The 27107-nt window shown below is 38.9% G+C and overlaps 1 protein-coding gene across 1 annotated transcript in view; it reads left to right on the top strand.

Annotated features, from left to right (window-relative positions):
* Nucleotides 1–27107, top strand: part of LOC129576650 (nephrin-like) — a 112964-nt gene that overhangs the window by 45125 nt on the left and 40732 nt on the right. The window contains exons 8-9 of the mRNA XM_055462012.1: nucleotides 17270–17414; nucleotides 21962–22092. Coding sequence (XP_055317987.1) covers nucleotides 17270–17414; nucleotides 21962–22092 — 276 coding nt within the window. The remainder of the gene's footprint in view (nucleotides 1–17269; nucleotides 17415–21961; nucleotides 22093–27107) is intronic.

The following is a 27107-nucleotide window of genomic DNA, read 5'->3' as shown; positions in this document are numbered from 1 at the left end:
TATATATATTCATTGAGGCCGGTTTGCCATTCTATGGATGCAAAAACCATATGGCTCACAGAATTCACTGCACACATTTTAAGAAAACCATCGATTAATATTTTACGTCATGGATCTTATGAGGAATAAAATTGGAGCAATAAATCACTGGTTTTACCTCAATACATAAAATGTAGCAATTTTCGCAAAATGCAACGTTTGCTGGGCCAAATCATTAGATTCTCATATGAGATAGTGAATCTCGCATTCTCTTTGTCGATCCTATGCTCCAGCCCGTTATGATTTTGCGTTACCGTTTCATGTTCAACATTATTCTAAGACATATTTCTAACCTGCGGTTTGGTATAGGTGAAATGAATAAATCAAAAGCTTGTCGTAAAATCATCATTTTATTTTGTCTCTCTCACCTTTAAGGTCGAAATTTGAATTTAGTTAAATTCATTTTAATGAGAACATTTTTTCAAAAATCATTTTTTAAAGCACGAAATGCACTTTGAATAATTTTGGGGTTCAATATTATAAGGCACTTGTGAACTCGTTGGATTCGCTTGTTTCTTTCCCTGTTAACTTGTTTACCGGAGACAAAATCGTTGCAATCACCAGAGAATAAAGCGAACTTTTTTCGTTTGTACACATATGTGTGGATCAATTGAACTTTGTATGCATAATAACGATAGCAACCTATGGCATATACTCAGTGTCCATTGGATTGTCAAAGACCTTGGTTGAAAAAAAAAACAATATATTCTATTGTACTTTTGAGTAGTTATTATTTTAAATCCAATGATTTACCTAATAAGAATAACATTTTAATATAGAGCTTCCTTTTTGGTTCTTCTACTGAATAAAACACGTATATGTCCCAATGTGCGTTTGATTCTCATTGATCGTCATTGTTCAAATGTTCATCAAATACACGTTTCCCCAAGAAAAGTCTTTATTTCGAAACACAGAAAATGTTGCGTTGGTTTCGAAGAAAAATTTAAATTTATTCAATTTGAGCAATAATAAAATTATTCGCATTTCAAAAATGGTAAACGATAGAATTAATGAATAAATTCTTTTTTAACCGTGCTATCTGCAGGAACAATTCACTGGAAAAAGTTTCATTTCAGAAATAATTCTATGTCAAAAAAAGACACACTTGCGATTGCATCAATTTTCGAAGACAAATTGGAATTTCATGTGTCTAACACAGCGATGGAAATGCGTTACCACGAAATATTTCTGATCCGGCGTGACAATAACAAATGTATTCTCGCTTCGATGTGCGTTGGTCATTTACCAATGAGACGTTGTGCTAGAGCGTAGCGCATCATGCAAAATTACTGTTCACAGTCTGTAAAATTACATTGAATTTTCTCTCCTCCTTCTTCCGACTTAACGTTCTAAACAGATTTTTAATGGCATTTGTTTCATGGGTATGTACCAAGCTACATAATGAACGCGCTCCGCCGCTTTCTCGCAGAGAGCAACAGTCGAAATTTTAATTAGATCCTCGTCGACTCAGTGACGTTGATTTTTCTTGTGGTGCCAACGGTTGCTGGTTGTTTCTTTTTTGTTTCCTTTGTAATTTTGCGGCTGAAGACGGGCCGCAAAGAAAGCGCCGATAAAATGTATTGACTGTGAATAAATTTTCACTTACACATCAGTTAATATCTGTTATGGGGATTTTTTTTTTGTCGGTGGTGGATGAAAAAACTTTTTTTTTACACATTGATAAGCTCATTCTTTCGACTCCCCGATGATTGAGTTGTGAAAGTTTCTTGTTCGCTTACTTGCTTGCTACTGTTACTGCTGCTGCTGCTGCCGTTTCTCGTTGGTGTTTTTCTCCCTCATCTTCTTCTACTTCTACTTCTCATGACGTGTTATTGTTTGTGTGTTTCTGTTTTTCCTGAAGACAAGTGGCGAAAAACTTGGTGATTTCGATTCAGAGGGCGAGCAAAACATCCATTGATTTGTTGACGATATTGCATTAAATTTCAACAAAGAGCGCAAGCAAAAGAGAGACAGCTAGGGTGGAGTCTAGAACATTAATGACGTTCAAAATATGTCGATGCGATTCGGTTACATTAGCCACAAGCGCTCATGCGTGCGCGTGATCGAACGTTAGCGCTCGGCCACCACCATCACCACCACCATCGCCTCTTTCAATTCCGTAATGTATCGCCTTCGATTCGTCCGAACTATATAATATATAGATATCTATATGTATGATCTATTATGAGTACAATCTACGTGACTTTTAGCTAGAACTGTGATTACATTTGTTTTAGTCCAATGGTCGATTGGATTCCAGGAATTTGTACATTCGAATCACAGGGTTCGCTCGAATGTGATTGCGGCGAATGTATGAGCGATTTGATATATGTGTAGCATGTCTTTTATATATGAATGAGATATTTGTGCGCGCTTCTGCTTTCAATCAGCATTCAATCGATGACACAGCCGAAAACAGCAAAAATAACAACAACAACAACAACAGCAAACCGCAACCGACGATCTGAATGAGAAAATCAGAAACCAACACGAACACGAACATCACCACTACCACCAGCATCAGGCAGTTTGATCGAAATCTTACTCCCTGAACAGCGGAAATTGAGAAGAAACAAACAGAACATTTATATATTAAACTTTTTGAATGAGCAGCAAAACGAAGACGATTGCTGCACATGAAGAAGTTAGTCGACCAAGGGGCGAATTACTACTGAAAAATTGAATTCAGTAATTTCAGTGCCCAATGTATCCCTTTCGATGAGAAAAATGAATAGATGGCAGGTCTGTCAAAACGAATTTCAACTGTCAAAAATCGCGATCTATTTTGATACTGAAAAACACTGAAAAGTACTGAAAATATTTTTCAGTTCATTTCAGTACTTTTCAGTTGTTTTCGGTGGATTTCGATGCTTTCAGTCTTTTCAGTGGTGATTTGCCCCTTGAAGTTGATACTCTTTACCAACGCAAAGCAGCATCAATAGAAATACCAGTGGCAATGGCAATGGCAATGACCAAATCAGATTGAAATAGAGCATCATCTATATCACGAAAGTGGGAGAGAGAGAGAATCAGTTTTCCCCTTCTTTTCGATGACTGCAGCAACGCAAAAATTTCCAATAAAATAAAATACGTTCATTTTTCTGGTTATACTACGTTATCTATACATCTTTTCATTTCATCCATTCGTTGTGTTCCGTTTTAGCGACGCATTTATTGCTTGGCATAGTTGTTGAAAATTTCAATGAGTGAAAAAGGACAATGAATCTAACAGTGGATATTAGCCCATGCAACCGATTGCCAGCCAGCTAGCCACAAACAGCTCTCTCTCTCTCTCTGTCTCTGTCTCTCTCACCACACACACAAACACACTGTTCGTTTCGTATGCGTGAAGCGCGAAAAAGAACATATCTAATGAAACGATGTCTAAAGAACGTGAGGTCGAACATTTTAATGCTCTGATAGTTAGTAAAGTATTTTCCAGTGGAATGAAATGAGCAGTGGTAAAAAAAGCGGGTGTGAAAAATGTCGAAAAAAGTGAAAAAGAAAGAGAAGTGTGGGAGCAAGAGATGAGAGTGACTGAAGTGAAAGCGATACGCAAACCAAACAATTTTTTTTTCTGCTTGTTGTTGTGTTTGCCATTCCATCGTATCGTCGATGAAAAGTTGGCCAGTCTGTTATTAGTGATGTCGATGTTGGCTCTTTTCTTAGCTAGCAACATTTATTTTCTTTTTGAAGATAAAATCTTGTGTTAGAGTATTTTTGTCTAACAAACGCTGCTTCAACATCGGGTCTGGATCACAAATGTATACACATTGCTGTTCTGACGGTGGTGGTCCTCATTTTATTTCAATTCGTCTATTTTCAGCCAGTAAGCAAGTAAGCAAACTCAAACAAGTGAGCGAGAGATTGTTACGCTGTCTTTCGTCTTTCTTCAAGACATTAAATAGCTCCCGGCAACCAATCATAAAACTTATGTAACCGAATCTATACGGTTAATTTAGATGAAAATGTATGTATGGCGTTGTAAAGCGCACCAGATCGTTTAGTTGCGTGTGTATGTTTGCCGAAGCTCTGAACTGCCGAACTCAAATCGACCACACGTATTATTTGGAGCCGTTGAATGTACGCGCGCATTCTCTCTCTCTCTCTCTCACTCGCATACAGTCCTTGGTTTTGTCTCTTTCTCGATGCATTTTTGTTGTGCTTTTGCTCGTTGACGATGCCAAGGGCGACAAAAAGATGGAGCGAAAACCGACACGAGAATAAGCGAAAGTGATAGAAAACACACTAAAAGACGGAGAAGCACACGGAAGATGAGCATTTCAGCGAATCAATGAGAGCGAACCAGTATGGCAAGCGAGAAAATATCTATCATCGGTTTGCCGTTGAAATAGAATCTCGGTGAAATATACAATGAATCGCTTGAAGGGAATATACCGAAGCGAGCATATTGTTCACAGCAACATACACACACTCTCTTTCACACACAATCTTTTATCTCTCTTGCTCGTTCGTTCGCTTGTGCGCGCTCTTTCTCTCTCCCTGTCTATCACCGAAAACCAATACCGTTTGGATATATCAATTTTAATTCAATTAGATACTTTCATTGGTAATCGTATCGCACAAGCAAACAACAACTTTGTGTACATTTAAACAATGCCCATAGCTAGGAAAGCTTATTTCGACATTACGGTGCAGTTGTTTGTGTAATGTAACGTAACGTGCAATATGGATCTCTCTCTCTCTCTCTCTCTCTTTCTCTCAGTTCGGCTCGGCTCTTTCTTTGCGAATGTGTATATCGAGCAATAACACTCAACAGCATAACGATCTGTACATTATTTCGGCTCTTATGTCTCCGGTTCCAGTTGGGTCGAGAGTGAGAGAGAGAGAGCGAGAGAGAGAGAGAGCGATGGTTCAACGTTTGTGTGTGTATGTGTGTCTTGTGACACACAGGCGACCGTGCAAGCAAGTGAAGGCATTGAGCAACACAGGGTGAGAGATAGATCGGTGTACTCTCCCCCTTTATCATCTCCGGTTGCAATTTTTCTTGTTTCCCATCAGTTTCTTTTTATCTTTTGCTTTGTTTCATTCTTGTGCGCGCCTTCTACACTTTTCGCTCAAACTCTGGACAAAGACGACGACATCGCCGTCATCATCGGCTGTTGCCGATCCTCTTCATCTATATTTGCTTCATCTTGTCATTTTCTTGATGTCGGGATAATAATATGTGAGCATTTCGCAATATTTTCTCATTGCTTTTTCTCTCTATCTCTCTTTTTATGCTGTACGCTGCTCTCGAAAAGTGAATTGAGCGATGGGAAACTTTTCTTCCACACTTTACGGCCAATCTTTTGTTTTTATTCCGGTGGCCATTTGAGCAACGCGAAATAGTGCGTATGCGTCGTCTGCAATTTTTTGCTATCATTGTTATGGCTGTTGTTATATGGCATTTTTATGTCGTATTTTTTTTCAACCGAACCATCACCACCACTCTCTCTCTCTCTCTCTCTCTCTCTCTCTCTCTCTCTCTCTCTCTCTCTCTCAACAATGGAATTCAGTCGGTTTTGTGTGTTTGTGTGTGTATTGTCATTTTTTTAAATTCGCATCTCATCCTGTCATCTCACTATCTATCCTCCATCTGTGCCGCTGCATTGTGCCATTGCCGTTTACCGCCACCGTTGTATGGTATATCGGTGTGTATGTGTATGTATGAGCTTGGGCTCGTTGTCTCTCGATATTGACAAGGTAATAGCCGTTTCGGCTGACAAGAGCCCGTAATAACACAATCCATAGTAAGCGTTTCGTTTCGTTTCGTTTCATTTCATTTCATTTTGGGGTAGATCAATACTCCCATCGTGTGCCATTCAAGTTTAACAGTTGCATGATACCTATTTTACAAATAAAATATAGCCATAAAAATAAAATAAAATCAAGCAAAAGTGCTCGCATTCGTACTCCTCTCGCTCCACTGCAAACGGAAACGAAAACAAAGCCGAAAACGCAGATAGAATATAAAAGGCATCCGTACACACACACACAGAGAGAGAGAGAGGGAGAGAGGGAGAGAGTGATATAGCAAGACCGGTATGCAGAGGTAGAGAAAGAGAGAAAGTAAAACGCACTGAGATGGAATGGAAGGCGTCGAAATATTGCCGAAACGAAGTATAGGTAGAAAATCAGGTGATTATCTGCGGTCCTATGAAAATATCGAAGTCAATTTGAGAGCAGCCAAATGGCTAAGGAAATAAAGTAATAAAATAAACGTGATGGAGACAAAGGAAACGAAATTGTTAGCGAAAACGCACACAGCACAGAGATGAGAGCAAAAATAGCTAGTGAATATGCAGGCAGGCAAAAAAAGGCAAAATAACGATTTGCTCATACACAATAAAAACGAGTCACATAAAAATAATTGAAGTCAAGTGTTTGTTGTGTTACAATCGCAAAATGTGAAATTGTCGTACTATATGGCAATGGGTATCTTGCACGAAATATACACCAATTTGATGAACGTTCCGTTCCATTTTGAGGGCGAAATTCATTGGTACGAGCAACATTCAACTCATAGTCGGAGTGAGAAAGAATAGTAAAACTGAGCTAAATGGTAATAGCATCAATGAAAAGAGCAACGACGGCAGCAACAGCATCAACAGCGAAATCACATCCAGCCACACACACATACACAAACACATACACACAATTCTTGAATTCAATTCCAAACAATAATCTTGGTTTTTCAATTCAACTTAACTCACGAGATTTGAAAGAGCATAAAAAGGTGAGTGGGTGGGTGCGTGAGAGATTGTTTACGTTTTCACTTTCGTTCTCGTTCTTTTTTTCTCTCTCTCTCTCTCTCTCTCTCTCTCTCTCTCTCTCTCTCTCTCTCTCTAGCTCTACTGCTCCGATTTCATTCGTTGATTTGCCCGAGCTGATGTTAACTCGTTGGCTTTTGCTCACTTTACCTTTCCCACATTTTGTATTCGTGTGTTTCGTCTTGTTTATACTATATTGATAAGATAAGGTTAATCTATTGCCGCTTTCTTGAGCTTTACATTGCTCTTTCTCTGTCCCTTTCCTTCTGCCATTCCTGTCGATTGCTAACACGCTAAAAGGTTATTTTTCACATGAACGATATCCTTCGAAATCGAAATTGGATACGTAAAATATATATGTTTGTGTGTACGTTCTCATCGTGTATACAATTCAGCGGTATGAAAGAGAAAATCGGCACCCGAAAAAAACACACACATTTATGTTTGTTTGTTGCGTTGATTTAACTGCAGTCGACCACAGAAGTGCTCGGGGTGAGCAACGGTAGCAAGTAAGTGACTGGGGTGAACGAGTAAAGAAAATAAACGATGAGAAGCCACCGTAACAGCAGCCACACCGACATCAACGCATTTCAAACGATTTATCCGCATTTATGTCGAACTTACGATGGGATAACGACACGTTATTTACAGTTCCATAAAATGGAAGCGAATGGCAATGAAAGTATTTATTGTTAACAATGACATTAACTGGCTGAACTTTCAATTTTCCCGCTCTTAAATAATTTGTAATAATGTGATTTTTCTTGATTGCCATCGAATTAACTGAAAATGAGGTTCATTTACGCGTGTGCGACAAACAACAACAACAACAACAACAACAACAACAACAACAACAACAACAACGATATAATGATAATCGACAATGGTACCAACAGATAGACTACTGTACTAGTCCATACGAATCCCATGACCACCCTACGGAACACACACAAATGGCTCATTTCATCGAAATCCAAAGTGTTTTATCAACACAATCGCTGTCGTTGTCATCATTCCATTTTCAGTCGATAATTTAATTTCTACTATATCACGTACCATATTAAACTGAACACCTTAAACAAATATTTGGTATGATGTGGCATCGTGATGTGAGCATTGGCGAATGAGTGAGTACAGGAGATTTTGAGTGTTAGTGTGTGTGAGAGAAAGAGAGAGAGAGAGAGAGAGATAGAGAGAGAGAAAGAGAATGGGTACGTCAATGGTATGTGGCATCGCTTTAATGCTCTCCGTCTGATATCAATGATAAATTATCCCAAAGCATTTGCTATTTGTGCACAGTCATTAGTTCAGCGAACATATGCGATTAATGTCAAATATGACATCACTTAAAACAAAACTTTCTTCATTTCTCTCTGTCGCTTGTGTGTACCGAACAGCGGCATATTCGGTTGCCATATCGTTCGCTGTGTGAATTTCAACGCAGCGGCTAGACTCACCCGGCCCAAGAGAGAGTGAGAGAGTGAACGGGCACACGTCAAACAACCTTGTCCGCCAGTCAGGTCATTGAAATTGACAGCTCTGCTCCATATTGCCGTCCACCAGTCAGTCGCCCTGAAGATACGATGAAAGGAAAAAAAAACGAAATATATATTAACTTCAAACGACATTTTAAACACTACTATACTTTTGTCAAATTTTGTAAATAAAACCCAACGCACGCTCATTTTTTCTCTTCATTTTTTGCACTGCTCTCTTCAGTCCTCTTTGCCATACCATCTCATGTCTCGCATTCCTTTGCTTTTTCTGCTTCTTTTTTTCCATATTGGAAGTTCCAACGGAAAATGAGAAAATGAGTATAGCGCACAACTAATGGAACTGCCATCAACGAATACAGCTAATTTTCTTAGCTCTTTTCATGTCAATGCGACTTTTGTCGCATGCGGTACATGTCGCTGGTGACTGTATACACCACGGTACACATTGAACATGCACTGAACGTGAACGAGAGACAGAAAAAAGCGATTGACACTGAACGAAAAAGTAAAAGCAAAGAGAGAGTGAGAAAGAGATAGAAAGAAAAATGTGAAAGAAAACGAAAAGAACTTGAAATTGCATAATGAAAAAATATGAATCAATTAATTGATATTATTCTACCAAAGTGATTGTCAATGGGTCTATCATAGAACTTTTTCGGCGATGTAACGACGAATTTTAATGGTTGTTATGCTCATATAAATGAGCGACTGTGCTGGGTGCTTGTTGTGTGTATGTCGCATGTGACAGAATGTCCAATCGACCGACCAACCGATCGAGTATCCCGTCTAAGTTTTCTACTTTGGCCGTTATCATGATTTGAATCAATTAGCTTATTGAATATATACGAAGTATCAAAGGATCAAAACACATTTATAATAACCATCGAAAATCATCAAAAGAAAATAGATAAAGTTTTTTGTTACTTGCGTGTATGTGTATGTGCGTTGGCGAAAAACCGGACGAAGAAAGAACAGGAAAAAGATTGATAAAATGAAATCAACAAAGAAAAAAAAGAAGAGACCGAACAAACGCTCACGCTCTAAAGGGATACAAATGAACAGAGAGAGAAAAAAAACGAAGTGGGAAAAAAATATTGCGCTCGCACATCGAATAAAGGCAATGGATTGGGGAACGCATACAAATGGCCAAATGTTGAAAGTCTATGCCGACCACAAAACTCTCAATATGCAGAACATTAGACAGAAGAACTTTTTTTTTCGGTGGCGATGCTGCTGCTGCTGTCGCTGCTGTTATTCTTGTTGTTGTTATTGTTGCTGATGTTGTTCGGGGAGTTGAAGAATGAGTATAAAAGTCAATTGGGCAAAGTGTAGTTGTTTTTGCTCGCGCGCTCGAGAATCACTCACTCTATCTCCCGTTCTGTGGTTCGCTTGAATAGCGAACGGGTCGCGAGATAAAAATAACAGTAGCAACTAGATAGAGTACAAAACGAATGAATGATGTGAGTGAATAGCGAACGAGAGATGGAAAAAAAAGTATCAAAAGATGAAGTAGATGAAGAGAGAGAGAGAGAGTGGGGGAAAAAACGCACACAGCGATCCAATACAAATACCAAGAATGGAAAGATGCGACTAAGATGAACATACAACAAAAAATGCGAAGAACTAAAATATATTGCCCTTAATGTGATTGTTGTGCGATGTATATTTATATATCGTAAAGGAAGAATGCGCTCTAGTCGCTCTAACGATCGATATTACTCGGATGAGCATTTTATTACATTTTATAAAGTGTTTGTGAGTAAACGGTAGCTAGTACCGAACCAGAAAAAAAAACACAGAGAGACAAAGAAAGAGAGAGAGAGAGAGAGAAAAGAATAGAGGAAAAAAACGCATAGCGTGAAAGAGGGCAAATCCGGATAACCGGCAATCGAATGGGACGATTTCGAAAATTTTATCGCTAATAAATGGAACGAACAAACGAAAGACCGAGTAAGGCGAACGAGCTTGTGTGTGTCTCTGTGTATGCTTGCTCTGGCCGAAAGCTTTTTCAATAGACTTCCGGCGGTTATCTTTTTCTGCTTCATCTCTGGTTTATTGGTTTGTCTCTGTGCTTGTTTAATTACAGTCCATTGCGGCAGGACTTTCAAGTGGTTATTATTTAGAAGGCACTTATTTGTTTCGTTTCCTCCGTTTATCTGTTCCTCAATTTTCTCGCCAAACAAAAAATAACAACAACAAAACCCGAAAGAAACGAAAATACAGAACCAACAATCCAAAAAAAAAACAACAATGCGATGAGAGTGAGAGAGAAAAATGCGAAAACCGAAAACGATTTGAACGCATGGAATTTAGACGAAAAGCCGAAAATTTATCCGCATTCGGCTCATGTTACCCTACATTTACACATTTATATGTGCTATATTTTATTCCTTGTTCTAACGTTGTTGTTTCTATATTATTATTTTTTTTTACTGCTTTTCCATATCCAGCCACTTTTTGCCTCCCCTCCTATTCGTTCGCATCGACAATGTTTGCTAGAGTCAATAATAAAAATGGATGACAGCAAAATGATTGACTTCAATTTATCGCGAAACGAAGAGTTGGAAAATAAATAAATAGACAGTTCGTTTTTTTTTCTCTCTTTTGCTCTCGCTCCCACCCTTTATCGCCATGCAGTGTGTGTGTGTGTATGTGAGTGTAGCTCGAAAAACTTGGATTGTGTGTATTAATGTATGGATCAGAACGAGCCGTCTCTTGCGTTCGACTTGGATACACGGCTCCAAGCTAACACCCATAACACATCCATCCACAAATACAACAGCTAGCAGATAGATATAATAATATTGAGGAGTGAGATTTACAAAATACCGTTGTCTGTTTTTAAATATTAGCAATAAAAATAATAATAACAATAACAAGCAGCGAAGCAAAATTGGTAGACACACGCAGCACGGAGGCAGCAGCAACAACAAGCAAGAGTTGTTGTTGTGTCGACGTGGCGAGAAAGTGACAAAGAGAGAGAAAGCGGCGGATGGAACGAAGCGACAGAGTGAGTGGGCGAGCGAGTGCGACGTTTACGCTGTGATTGCGGAAGAGTTTGAGCCATACTTATTCTTGGTGTCAAGATGCCTATAAAGATGGGAAGCTATTCAACATTCAGCTATTTGTCGCGCACTCACAATTTCTCAATCTTTATTTGTATTACGTTTTTTTTTGTCTTGTGTCGTTTGCTTGTTTGCTTGCTGGTGCCTCGCGCGCGCATTTCAAAATTTTCTCTCGTTCGTTCTGTCTCTCGTGTGTATGTATTTTCGTTGTCTTAGCTTTAACGAGGGACACCGAACGAGAGCAATGGAGAGAGCGAGAGAGTGATTGAGGCAGATAGAGGGTGAGAGAGAAAGCGTCTTTATTGTCATCATACAGCAGATATTGAATAACTGAATCCGGACCGGATGTCACGCAACTAAGCTTTAGCGTTGTGTTTTCTCGCGTAAATACTTATTATTCGAGCATGCAGCTTCTTCGAAGATTGTCCTCGATTTTTGTATTTTCTTGTTCTTGATGTCATGTGTCTTTATCTCCCCCTTTCGTTCTCTCTCTCTCTCTCTCTCTCTCTCTCTCTCTCTCTATCCAGCTTTTTCTTTCACTCTTTCGCAACGCTTTTTGGCGAGCTCGTGCTGTTGTTTGACTGGTCCCCAAGCTTTCGTTTCCAATCTAATCCATTCGGTGTGTGTGTGTGTGTACTTTGCTTTCGTTTATGTTATTTTTTCTTCTGATTTTCATTCGGTCGTGTATTGTAGCAATCACACGCATACACTCATATATATACACACTCAAGTATCATATCAATTTCGATCTTTACGAGCCTCTAGAGATTTTATTCGGTGTTCATTTATGTACATGAACTGGTTGTGCGATTGTTGTTTTAGTCGCATTGTCCTCCATTCTCCCCGGTGAAACCCCGTGCCATCCTTTTCTTTTCTCTGCAACACCCGTTCTAACACTCTTTCTCTTCATCTCCCTCATTCGCTTTGTAATATGCTGTTGGATGTGTGTCATGGGTGCAAAGTATTATTTGTTGAGCATAATCAGGAAGAAATTATTTAATGTCATTTTTTCCCCCGTTCCTCTCGATTTCCTTTGCGACCGAAACACCATTGCATAAGAATTATTTTCGTATTTTTTTGTTTCCTGGTATTTATTTGTGATGTTCCAACATCATTTGCTGTTTTGCAAATACTCTTTTTCTCTCCCGCTTGCTCTCACGCTCACGATCACGCTCTCTCTCTCTCTCTCTCATTTACTCTCGTCGGCATCAAAGTTGAGTGCAAAATGCTAATTATCTAGCATGCGACCACAAAACAACTTTTGTATCCACAACTTATCAACTACCGTCACAAAACCAAAACCATGCTTTCGAATTTTACCTTTTTACCATTTTAATTTGCAAAAAGCTTGTGTCTTGCCGTGCTGTGTGATTGAATCGTGGCAGAGCAAGAAAAAGAAGAACGATACGATGACTAAGTCCAACAAGCTTCAAAAGAGAAACAGAGAGCTGACTTAGATGTAAAGAATGGAGGAGAAAACGTTGCTGCTGCTGCTTCTGCTACAGTTATTTCTCTTGAAATGCTCACTTTGTTGGAACGAATTTGTTTTGAATTTTCGTTTCACTTGAAATTCTTATCAGTTTTGGTGAAGCAAAATTAGCCCATGAAAATTAGCGGTCGGTTGACAAAGCTTCATCGTTGTCGTTTGTGAGTTTCAGCATTCACTCACAAGAAATTAATGCTGAAAATGACTTTTTCCATTTACTTAAACTTCGCCCAAATTCGATTATGAGTGCAAACTTGAATGGTTTTGCCGTGTATAGAAACAAAGGTGTCACCAACTAAAAAACTCGTTTGTTGCTTGGATAGCGACCGAGTGAGAGAGAGAGAGAAATGTAACAAAAAACAGCCAGCATAACAAAATAGGGAGAAAGTGAAAATGCTCCTGAGAGCCCGACTCATTTCTCGGAAGAGTTATGCTTGGCCCTGTGTCGATAGATGTGATTTAGCACGGGTGTTTAATAATGAAACACACCAAAAGAATGCCAACCATAACCTGAGAACGGAACTGAAGAGAGCATTGAAGTGGTTCATTGGATTGGGATGAGTATGAGAAAAAGAGACGATGGCAGCGAATCATTGCATTGATAAAAGGCGTATGCAGAACTTTATTAAATCGTTAATATTGATGGTTTTCCTTTAGTCGAAAAGTTTCCGGTTGGTGGTAAATTTGAAAAGTTCGACGCATGGTTTTTGTCAAAACAAATAGTACAATAATAATCAATCTATATTCTGTGTGTGTGCAGATGATTGCTAAATAACATTATGATGCTCGCATATAAAGTGAGAGCGTGATCGAAGGAGCGAGCAAGTGAATGAGACAAAAATTTGTTTGTGTGCGTGTGTGGAGTGAAAGTGAACGGGCGTATTTATTCAGATTGGCATCGAATTAAAATATGCGCTCGTTGTCGTTTTGCCACTCGTGTGTACGTCAATGTGTGTGTATGTATGTATATTTGCCATGCTTTCAATATTACAAGTTTGGCTCTGGCAATTCAATGCTATTGCTTTGCCGCTATTTGGATGTGGGATACACAAAAGAGTTTAATTTTTCTGCGAGCAACTTCGCATTCTCATTTCGACACTGGCAATCGATAAAATTTTACGAGATATTATTATCGGCACATACATTTTGCACACATCAACTATCAATATCATTATCGACATATCGTCGTGTGTGGTGTGACGATACATCGTCATCGTTCGACAGAACGATATGGCTATGAAAAAGGCAGAGAGAATGCTTTTGCTATGTCCATTGGCACCGCAACACACATCGCATCGAAAAGTGAATGAATGAACGAACGAACGACGGGACGATGAAAGGCAAATGCTCTGGGTATCATGTGCAAAAGAAATCATTGATGCGCTTAAACGAAGCAAACAATGCCAAATATCAAAAATATCACATAGTGTATGTGACACACACGCGCTCATATACATACACATAGCTACAGCATCCATTAAAGCAAAATGAAGAGGTTCGATTTTGAATTTAGCATTATTATTATCATCATCGTCGTCGTCGTCGTCGACGTCGGAATATTGATATTAAATATGTCGTTGATTTGATGGGAGCATTTTGTGATGCGGGTGGTTTGGCGGTTTAGGTGGTTGAGCAGTGGTGGCTGTGGTGAAAAATAGATGGATGCGTCGATTCCATCAAGCCCTGTCATTTCTGCACTCTAAAAGTGAATCCGATTAAATTCTATATTATTAATGGAGTTTGGAAAAAAGCTTTGAGGCACTCACTCGCACACATTTATACATACACATACGCACATCCACACACACACACATTGACCCGCTCTCTCATCGGCGCAATAACTGGAAGCCAATAACCATAAGCATGATGGAGCAATGAAGGAGAGAGATGTATATATACAGAGAACTAGAGTGAATACAATTTAGCATGTGCAACATAGCGTTTCAGTTGAATTTAGTCGAATTAGATGAAAACTAAAATTGGTTAAAAGGCAATAAAGAGAGTTGCTGCGCAACCATCAAATATTAAGAGTTGCTTGATATTCCATGCACATCGATGCGTTTCGCATATTTTCCTCATTTAAAACCAAATTGAATCGTCACAAGGGATTTGAAAAGTCCAAAAAAAAAAACTTTTTAGCCGAATTACGATAAAACTGAAGAGCTTTGCAAAAGTATTCACGTAGGAGAGCGGAACAGAGTTAGCCGAAGTTAGAGAGTGAGTGAAATGATGCACAGCAAAATCTACCTCTCATCACAATTCCTAATTCCGATTGGCACACACAAATACACAAATACAGTTTGTATAATATATATATATACAAACGCACAACTTTCCATACAATAATTACGAGAAGATATTAACAAAACATTAGAATCCTTGAATCATCAAACCTTGGAATAATCGCAGAGCATTCAATTCATTGCCGGTTTGTAGCCAACCAATTTCAATTCATCCGTCCCTTCAAAGGTTAAGATTAGCAAATTGAATTCAATCTTTATATACCCGGCAAAGGAAAAGGCCAACACTGCTGCTCACACACACACACACACACAGCACCATCATCACCATCGACAACAACAAGAAATACACACCGGCCAAAAAGCAAAGAAAACGAGAGAAACTTTTGAAATATTTATGTATGATGTGAATAATTGATTCATAACCAGTCTAACTTTTCCCTTCTGCCCCGTAAAATTGCTAAAACGAAAATCAACAATGGTAATTCGTTCGCCATTCCTCTCTTTGTCGCCCACTCCCTGGGAGATGAAGAGAGAGAGAGAGAGAGTGAGCGAGTGAGCGATTATTTGCGCGCACCCATTCGCTCATTCACTCACTAGGCCAACGGGGTTGTTATGGACTTTATTACTTGTCGAGGAAATACCATACAATACCGTTCATCGAAGAGTTAGAGAACAAGAAACAACGAACAAGTTGGTGTATGCGATCCATTGGACAGCGGTTTGTCGTGTGCTTGTCCACTACAGCACCAACGAACAACAGCAAACGATACTACGTCTCTAGCATTTGCACACACACACACACACACACTTTACACATGCAAAAGTTGTCTGACATATAGCACACCAACTGTCAATGATATCATTGGCAACTGTTGTTCTACACTTGCTGCCAATGGCTTTTTATTAAAAAATATATATTAAGTTCGATATTTATTAGATGTATGAAACGAAATTTATGATGTAGGACAATGCAATTTTGTGTAATCGAACGGGAACGATACACACTCAGTCACAGTGTTAGAAGGAAAAAACGTAGAAAAAAATTACAAAATATTCAGCTCTATTTGTCGACATAACATGCAGACATTTCACTCCCTCTCTGCCTCTCTCTCTGTCCCTTGCTTTCTCGAAGAATATATTAGTTGATTAGGAGTGTAGTGTGTGCGTTTCCGTGCGAAATATTCCGGCGTATTTGCCATTGTTTCATTTTGCCAGCGATAAACACACACATATATATACATGCCCGATAACAGGGAATGAGGGACAACAGTAGCTGCAAACTTCAAGAAAGAGCAAATTGTGCGAAAATTGCATGACATAAATTTGCCGGATGACAAAACAAACGAAGCAAACACAAGACTATACGCTATTCCACTGCTGCTGCTGCTGCACTCGATGTTATGGATATATTCTCATTCAATTTTTTTTTATTATTGTTCTAGTTCAAAGTTTAAATAATGTGCTAAAAATTTAACGACATTTGTTCGATCCCATTTGCTGTGTTTTTATCATTGGCCAAACTATACATATATATATAATTTTTGCCAGCGATATTTTTCGACAGTCGATATAGCAGATGTTATTTCATAAAACTACTTTTTTCTGTGTTCGGTGCTCTGCTTTTGCATCGCATATGACTACAACAATGCAACAACGAAGATGGTTTTTGAAGCGATGCGAACAATGTGGTGAAGAGAGAGGGACAAATTTAAGTGTCATGTTCAATTTTTTTTTCTCTCCATTTCTCTCTCTCTCTCTTCGAGTAATTGTTTACAAAAGAGTAGAATTTGGGGGAATTTATTTGTATTTTTCCTTCTTCTTCTTCAGAGAAATCAAAATGACGAAAAAGAGAAAAAAGCACATGGTAAAAAATTAGTTGTTGCTCTGCAGTCATTATTCAATTGTCGTATTACGAGAATGATGTAAAGCATGCAAAAATGCATTTACCATTTGAATGCGCCCGTTCGCAAAACTTGAAATTGCATTTGCATTTACATTTACATTCGCATTTATTTATCAATGGCATTTTTGCATTTGCATATGTTTGTTTGCGCTCCGATTTACTGGTTTTCTTAATTCACTTTCTATTTCATTTTTCCATCTCTTCCTTCGGTTGTGATTCTCCATCGCTTACCATCGTTCCCATATCCCCGCTGGACAATAACAGATTTCGACCGATGGTAATGTCACGCAATCCGTATTAAGTTTCACTCCGACCATCGATGACCGAGGAAAGTATTTGTCATGCCGTGCTGAACATACATCGATACCCGATTCAGGCACTGAGGATGGCTGGAAATTGGACATTTATCGTAAGTACAAAACACACAATAATTCTCAATATTTAGCTCGACGTAACGACACGAACCACTGTGTGCATGTGTATGTCCAAATGCAAATATGTACGTATACACACACACACACCGAGTGAGAACCATCATCAACTATTTTAAATGGACTTTATGTTAGAATGAACGAACGACGGCAGACAGAACAGAAAAAAGAAACTAAATAAAATATATTCATCTCAGTCAGTCGCCTTTAACATTGTACAGTTTAAGTTATTTCAATTGTTCGAGACGTGCGAATCATACGATGCATTTCATTGGCTGCTTGAAATCGAAATCGCTCGTTTTTGTCGCCACTTATTTTATTTATTATTTCTTTTCCCAGTGTAACTTCTTTTCTTTGAGTGATTTTTTGTTCTCTTTCGCTTTCGAGGAGCCTCTTTGGTACTCTCCTAAGCACTTGATCGAAAGAAAATATTCTTTGCGCATTTGTGTGCGTGTATTTGTGGTTTATACTAAATTTTATAAATAATGTACTGGAAAATTCACAAGGAAATAAATATAAAAACGGACGACTTGAGAATAACTTCGATCTGGATTTGCATTTATTGGCGAATGCATATTTGCTATGTGTAAAGTGAGACAGAGAAGGAGAAAAAAAAATCAAATTTCCAATTTCCGAACATTCAATGATTTTCGTAGCGAACGGTTTTTTTTTTCCTTTGTCCCACTCCAATTTTTGTCGCACACAATTTTTGCCGCTTTCCATTTGTTAAATATTGCGCCATCTATTTCCGTTTATAAAGCCACTTTCGCCTGGAGTTCATCTCTCACTCGCTCATTGCCAAAGGAAGTAAAAAAAAAACATCGAAATAAAATTGAAATGAAAATAAATAAGTCAGTTATAAAGTTTTGATTGCGTCACACACATACTTTTAGACTATCTTTATTTACGACTCTCCGGTCGATTCGACTATCGCTATCGGTTTGCTCATAGTTTTGGGTGTGCTGTGTGTACTTTTTTCAGCTTCGATCAGTCGGTCGGTCGTTCGTTCGCTTGTACTCCTCAGACCAATGCCAAAATGAAAATATTGAATTGTGCACTCTACATTTTTGGTGGTTTCAATTACGACGCTTGCAAGCGACCGACCAACTAACCAAAAAAAAAAAATGAGAACCGAACCATTGTCGCCTACTTATTTATATCCCTTTTGTGTGTATTCTCAATATTTCGTTCGTGGCATTTCCCATTTCACGAATCTAGAACAATGGCTGGCGAGTGTGAGAGAGACAGAAACACATAGAGACATGCAGAGAGATAGGAAGAGAAAGTCAAGTGAGTGGCGTTTTTTGTGTGTCCGTTTTGTTTGCCATTTCTAATTTGGCAAAAGCATCAATGAGCGGATTTTAATTGGAATTTCCGAATAAATATTCCATAGTCAAATTCAGGAATTTAAATTGTACGAATTTTTATTTTTGTCGTTGTTGTGTTGCCCAGGCCCCCGTTGTTGATATTGCTACCAACATTAGTTGGTGTGACATGAAATAATGGCATTCGACATTCAGCCGGCGGAACAAAGACAGCCAGCGAGTGAGTTGAGAGGAGAAGCAAGAAAAAAAAAATGAAAAACAAGAACAACGAATAAATATGCCTAACACCCCATGATATCTTCTCTGTACGAATATTCTTTGTATCGGTATGAGATGAGCTTTTGTACTTGTATATATCAGTGGTAGATGAAAAGTACGATGGATTCCAATGTGCTTAATCAGTTCCTGTGGTTAAGCTCAAGATAAATTCCGCCTTGCAGCTGTGAACCAGCCGAAACCAAACCAAACCAAACCAAAGAAAATGAATGAAAATAAAAATAAAAATTGCTCGCTAATTTGAAGGAAAAAATAAAGGCTGCTGCTACTGCTGCTGCTCATCACCACCGCGCGCACATTTCAACCGAATGGAAAACCCTCACAAAATAAATTATCATTACAGAAGTAATTTTTTCCGTTCGTTTTGGCGCGCCGCATAACACTTTATCTTTTGAAACTACGATTTTGTGTAGCGGGCGAAAAGAATGTATAATACGAATGGTGGCACAATGATGATGGTGATGGCGGGGTGACGGCATGTCGACAAGTGGGAATGAGGGTACAGTGCATACATCCAATACGGCGGCAAGAAATATTATTTGTGCCCTGTGTAACACGATGGTCTTGTCACACCATATTCAAACTAAATTAGCTCGAAAAGCTCATGTAATCCTCGTAATAAGTTTGTTTGTTTGGGTCGTTCTCTCTATGATTCATGTTTTGCAAATGTATGTGTGTTTGTGCGTGTCTCTGTCGTTCTCTCAGTTTGCACTCGCAACAAACAAAATCTTTCGAAACCATAGCAAAAACGATAGACTCAGCAAATGGCAACGGGCGACAGTAGAAGAAGACAACAGAGACGAAGAGAAATACACGCCAAACAACTTTGCACCCAATTCAAAATTAATCTTGCCAATTTTCTTGATTCTCCACGACGACCCGCGCGATATGCTATTCACACACACACACACACACACACACAAACACAAACAGAGGAGAGAAAAAAAGCTCCTATATGTATCAATAAAGCGGCGGCTACCACACGCAGTGACAAAAGTAAGACAATAACAGCAACAACAACAGCAACTACGGCCGAACAGAAAGGGAGATGACGCAAGAAGTATTCTTGTGCACAAATGTACATGTTTTACAATCTCAAAATGAGTATGACAAAAAAGGGAAGAAGGAGAAGAGGGAAGTCTTTGAGAAATAAAACCGCTTTTTTATTGTGTTTATTTTTATTACAAAAAAATAAGGTCTGCACAAAAAAAAGAGACAGCACATTTTCTTTTTATTCTGCGTTTTTCTTCATCGTTTGCGTGTGTTTTATTCTTTTTCTTTTGCTCTCACTCTTTCTATCTCTGGGTCTCTCATTCTCGTTCGCTTGTACTGAGCGAAGAAAAAAGTGTTTGGTGAGAGTAGAAAAAAAACCGAGAAGAACTTCTAACAGCGAACGCAACATCACACATACTCTGTGTAGCGAACGGGAATATGGGAAAGAAAACAGTGACCTCAGATCCCTCAGCACTCTATCGCAGCAGCAGAGGATCTTATTTTCATTTCGATATAATGTTTTTCTTTGCAAAACTTAAGCGCACATGCGAGTCCGTATGTGTATGTGTGTGTGTAAGACTCGTTGATAATATTTATTTCATCATTTCGCCTCATCGTATGGCAGCAAACGAACGAGTGAGCAAGTGAATGAACGAACAAGTCGAGTTGTGTGAGCCGAACGCGAAGCTAGGCAACCGTAGGTGCGATAGAGACAGCACAAGCCAACATGTTCCCTCTTTTTTCTCTCTCTCTCTCTCTCTCTCTCTCTCTCTCTCTCTCTCTCTCTCTCTCTATTCCTTTCATATTTTGTAACTGCTTTAATTCCACATTTATTCCACATCACTTTTATAAAATGCACACAGTTGTGTATTATTTCACTCGCTGCCACTGTGTTACCATGTTGGTTCTGTTTATGAATATTTTCTGTTATTTTATACGCGCTGCCTTTTTTCATCATTTCTTCCTTTCCCCCATCTCCCGTTCGCTTCGCTCACACATTCTCGGTTGCTTCACGTTGCGTTCATTTTATTGCTTATGCTGCTGTCGTTGCACTACATTTTTCTCATTGTTTTCGTTAGCTGCGTTTCATATTTCTCTGTATGTTCCGAGCAAGATGTGAGCTTTTTACACACATACACATGTAGTGCCTTCAGAATTCATCCGTCGATCTTGTTCCTTTTCCAGTTTGCCGTTCAACTGCGAGTGCGAGTGCGAAAAGTGGCTGCACATAAAAACATATATTACACACATACTATACGTAAAATTTGACACGAAAACTGTACAATGTTATGTTAAAGACGAGAGAATCGTAGATAAACTGACAGATCAGAGGCAGCCAAAGCATGTGAATGCACCGTGGAGTAAAGAGAAGAAGAAAAAACATAGAGTTTAACCTAACATTTAAAATAGACGATGATGATGATGATGATGATGATGATATTCATTTCACCATCAAACACGAAAGGGGAAACAAGTCTCTTGTTACTTATTCATTTACATATTGTATAAAAAGCGTTTTCATTCATTCCTTTTACTCATTCGTTTGTTGTCCTTTATATTTTTCTTCCCTTTGCATGTAATGCCATACCGTTGCGCCATGACGTGTGTTTCCATCTTTATTTGGTTGTCGTTTTTTTTTGCAACGCTCGACACAACCCTGGAACTTGGAATTTGGATTGGATTGGCTTGGTGCAAAAATAACATGATGATCATGTCTTCGCCGAAATACGACAATAAAACAACATGCAACGTATGAAACACAACTTCACCCACTCTCCAAAATAACGTAATCAACAACAACCACCCCGAACAACAATGACAACAACATCAACCAACTGAACCATTCGTTCACGAAACAAATACGACACACACAAAAAAAAACACGCCAACGCCACCCCGACCAAATTGAAAACAAAACGAAATTCAAACAGATACACCAGTTGTTACTCTCGAGTTTGGAACTAATTTAAATACATCCTTTATACGCGAGGGAGCCGATGTATATTTTGAGTGCAATATTAAATCAAACCCATGGGTGTATAAAGTCAGCTGGCGTCATAATGTAAGTTGATTATTGTTATTTAGTTTGTTATTAGGCAAAAACGGAAATCAGAAAACACATACACGCAGAGAGAGAGAGGGACACACGCAATCAGGACACAAAGTCATGCAGTAACAACGAGCAGACAAAAAAAAAACTAAAAATAAAACGGTGGCCGAGCAAACTATCCCAACGATGCCACCACAACAGAGCAGCAAAAATCCGGTGTGTATCAAGTCGTCGCACCACAAATTGCACGGACGATGCACATTTTATGCACACGCACACGCAGCAGCATACTTTGCGAACACTAGAGATAGACATCTCCATCAGCCGAATACAATGCATTGCATACACAAAACTAACACGAGCCACCACCACCACCAGCACCACCACCATCAGCCGCTAGCAGCCAAAGAATACTGTGTGACATCGACCAACGAGAATCGGCACCAGGACGACACAGACGTCCGAATCGAATGAGAAACGAAGAGAGAAAAATTTATGCGAGATAACAACCAACAGACCATCTAAAATTGCATCATCACAATGGAATAAAACATATATACATACCGAGCGGAGAGAGAGAAAGAAAAGAAAACACTAGAAAATACACACTCGAAATCGTTAAGTTCCGCTGAGCGCGTTTTTGGCGATTATTAAGCAGAATATATGATAACGTCTCATTTTGTCAAAAAGTTCACACGAGAAACAAACCCAGAGATACAACTCTAGTCTTCGTCGTCGTCGTCGTAGTCAGCGATGTCACTTGGTGCTGCCAAGCATTTAATTATTAGTTGTGTATGTGTGTGCATGCTTGTGATTTTGTTGCGATTTTTTCTTCTTCTTCTTCTTCTTCTTGTTCGCCCATGTTGTGCCGAAAAAGATTTTATGATAACAAATAAAAACAAAAGACAGATAAAGATATAAAGGAATTATCCGAAACTTTGACGCGAATCGTGTGGTCGAAAAATACGGCGTAATAATAGCAGATTATCTCATGAATGTGTTCGGATGTGCCGTATTTGATCGTTGAGCACAAAGCACAATGTTTTCGTTGATGATGATTATGATGAGGAGGATTTCTCGACGGCAACGGCATCGACAATGATGGTGGTGGAAGCGCCTAGGCGTTCGCTTTTCGACCGACACACACGCAAATATGTTGACTCAAGTTGAACAAATCGTGGCAAGAGAGCTGCTATGCCATGCTTTTGTGACAATATTGTGTTGACAGTTCTTTGGATTTACTTCTTTTTCAGCTGTTATTACTTTTTGTTGTTGTTGTCGTTATTTCCTAGAAATGTCACACTGCATCCGCTTTCATGGGAATCGTATTCGAAACAATACATTCACATACGTACAGGCTATGCCATACGCTAAAACTTCAATGGCATTGGCCATATATTTCAATTGTGAGTTGGGCATAAACAGTTTTCAGTGTAGCTGAGTGAATTCGCATCGTTTTGCACCTTCTGTTTTGGGTTTTGAATGTATGTGCGAGTGAGTGTTTGTTCCCAAAGACGATGTGCTAAGCTTTGAAATGTAATAAAGAACGGAAATGGAGCATGTTCGCTGTCCAAAACATACCAACGCTTGATATGTGTTATAGCTTTGGATCCAGAAATGATCAATTGAAGGATCGGTTAAGGCACTGCTTCGTTTTCACTATTCACCCAATGTTTACTCAACTTTGGTCGGTATTTGCCTCTTACCGGGTAGTGTATAGTATTTATATGTGTGCATGTGTGTAAAATAATGAAAATCCAGTGAGAAATGTATATCAGACGACACATTCGCACACACCCACATCCAGAAGTGAGAAAAAAATGAGTGAAGTTTGTTATTTTCTTTCATTCTTTTGTTTGTAAAAGCACACATACTCACATATCCACAAATCATAGCATGTGCACAATCTCTCACATACCAGAAGCACAGTGGATTTGCTTTGGCGCGTTCATTGCAAAGAAAGACTGTTATGACGACGACGACGACGACGACGACGAAGACGACACATTCTGGATCCGTACACCGCATAAGAAATTAAAACAAAAACTTATGCAATGGTCACAAAATATAGATGAGCTAGCGAACGAACGAACGAACGAACGAGTGTGTGTGTCGGTGGTGTGTTTGCGTAATGTTTGTTTGTACAGTATACCGAGTGCACGTAGTCACAAAAACTACTGCCACGAATTCCAATCTGCTTTCTCAAACAACAAACTCGGTTGTTTGTTTTTATATGGTTCTTTCTCTGTTACTTTTTTTGCCTCTTTCATTTTTTCTTTCAATTTTTTCTTTTTTTTCCTCGCCAGTTTAAACGTGTGTGTGTGTGTGTGTGTGTGTATGTGTATGTGTTCGAACAAGAAAGAGCTTGTGTACGAGAGTCGTGTGTAAGTTTTACTTTTCCTTTGGTCGAGTTGCCATTATTCGTATCCAGTTTTGGAGAGGTTACTTTTTTTACAACTTATAGTTGTTTTTTTCTTTCTCTTCTTTCACTAGACATTTCTTTCGTTCGTTTATTCGTCGGTTCGTTTTGAATATGTGAGCGGACACGTTTTATATATATTGGGACGCGCGCGCGCGTTGCATTTCAAAAATGGTTAATGCGTACATACATCATTTTGTTGATCGCATAAACTGCTTGAAATTTTCATCAGTGAATCATTTGTCGTTGGCGTTTTTGTTGCGATTCTCATTCGTTCATTTTATTGCGAGAGAGAGAGAGAGAGAGAGAGAGAGAGAGAGAGAGAGAGAGGGCGAGTATATATATGTGTGTGTATGTGCTCTAGCTCCCACTCGCCTTCGGTTTCTTTGACTAGAGTTTTTTTTTCTCCTTCATCCCCTGGCCTAGGATATTCTTTTCTTCAGCGTGCGTTTTGTATGTGTAGTTTTTTTTGTAATCGTTGCCGTTTTTTTTTATTTCGTTCGTTCGTTGGTTCGTTTGTACGTTTGTTCTTTCTACTCTTTTTTTGTGTGTTTGTGTGTGATACGTTCAATTTCCAAGTGTTTGCTTTACATTGCCTGAGATTTGAATATAAGAGAGAGATAGAGTGAAAGAGGGCATAAAGAGCTGTTGCCCCGACACCCAGCTATCCAATTCAAAAGTTGCCACCAGAGTTGTATTTGGTTTCTCTGTTCTTTTTTTGCTACTTTTTCGCTTCAACGGCGCGAAACGGCAGCGACAGCGCCCATTTTTACACAACAGCCCTCTTCATTCAAGGGAAGATGAGTTGAGTCAGAGAGAAAGAAGCACACGTATAGATAAACATTTGCCTCGTTCATTGTTCATTCACCATAGTGTGTTTATATTTTTGCTCTTATCCATTCCCGATGCTTTATTATTCCAACCAGCGACAATCGCGCGTTCGGACGACGACAACGATGATGACGACGACACCGACACCAGTAGCAGCAGCAGCAACCACAGCCAAGAGAGAGAGAGAGAGAGATTGAGAAAGAGTACTTCAGAACCATGTTCATTTTTCTTCACTTGTAACTTTGCCCTTGTTCTGTGCCACTGCTGCTGCCGCTGCTTGCTTATCAAGTCGGTTTGTCTCATCTTTCTCGATCCAACTACTGTGCTCTTCTTCATCTTCATCTTCATCTTTTTCCATCGTCTTCTTTCTATCGTTAGTTTCATTTTTGTTCTCGTCTTTTTTTTCTCGCTTTTATTTATTGCCTCATTCGCTTTTCCCCAACGCTATTAACAAGCTCACAACAACGAAATGCTTAACTGCATGTTTAAGAAGAATGTTTAAGAATGCAAACCACAAACGCACACAAATTTCAATAAATATTCAATGCAGAGATGCGAGAAGCATCGACAAATGTACAACAAAGCAACCAACAGCAACAAATATACCATACTCGTTCACTCATTCACTTACACACAGACAATCTCGATCTACGGAGTGACACAACAAACATCCGATCAAACAATGAAAACAATATTTTGCTGTTGTGACGGAGCCACCAAGACGCAACGAGTGAATGAGTGAACGAGCAAACGAGTAATGGCGATGGCATGATAACGAAAATGAGCGCCGTTTTCTATCAATAGAAGAAGGTTTATCATTGATTGAAACCAATCCAAAATGCTCATTCATTAATTCATTGCATTGATTGCAAAGAAATGCGCACAGTAACGGCACGGTTGGGCGAGGTGAGGCGGGAACGTTTACACCATCACACAGCTTTTGTAACATTGATTCAACCGCTTTAACAACACTTTTTTTCTCTCTTTTTCATCTTGACTATCATTTCGTTTTTATCTTGGCCACATTTTTTTCATTCTTGCTCTGTTAGTTTTACTTGCACAACGCACACATACTACACCGCACGCAGCGTGTTTGTGTATCCAGACATTTTTGTTCACACGAAACTTTGCGCTCGTTGGTTTGGAATTCTTTAATCGATTTTGAACGCTTCAGCTCAATACTTAAAAGAGATTAATCCAAAAATAATTACAAAAAGCTTCCTTCTGAGAAGGTCGGTTTGCCGTCATCGCTGTCGTTGTTCAACAAAAACCAGAAAAAAAAGATTGCTTACACAATGTTCATGTTAAATTCATTTTTGCTTTTCGGCAAGCATTCATGCGATGTGAACAATGAAATGTTAAATATTAATTATTGCTGTCAGCAGATGCAAACGATATGACTTGAATTAATTTTTTTCTCTCCAGAAAAATGTCAAGATTCGTTTTATTTCCTACGTGACCAATACAGCGGTACTTTGGTTTGGTTTTTCAAAAAAAAAAGAAGGGATTTTCAGATTATGATAAAAGCAAATAGGAAGAGAACGAAAAAAAATTAGTCATGAAAACGATGAATTTATCCTTAAAATCGGGGAGCTTTGTTCAAAATCTCCGTTGTTGCTTCTTTTTTTTACCTCGGCTTTACTTGTGAAATTGATGCGAACAACAAAACAGCAATGGAAAGGGCAAAAGGAACGGCGTGGAGATTGGAATATTGCAGTCTTAAGACGAAAGGTGTGTGGATTAGTACACATCTGACAAGAACATACAAACAGTTGTT

The sequence above is a fragment of the Sitodiplosis mosellana genome, unplaced genomic scaffold (genome assembly GCF_009176505.1).
Source record: "Sitodiplosis mosellana isolate CC-2019 unplaced genomic scaffold, AAFC_SMos_1.0 Smas_scaffold_6191, whole genome shotgun sequence".
Classification (NCBI taxonomy): Eukaryota; Metazoa; Arthropoda; class Insecta; order Diptera; family Cecidomyiidae; genus Sitodiplosis; species Sitodiplosis mosellana.
The sequence above is the reverse complement of the archived record's forward strand: the minus strand, read 5'-3'. Positions and strand labels throughout refer to the sequence as shown.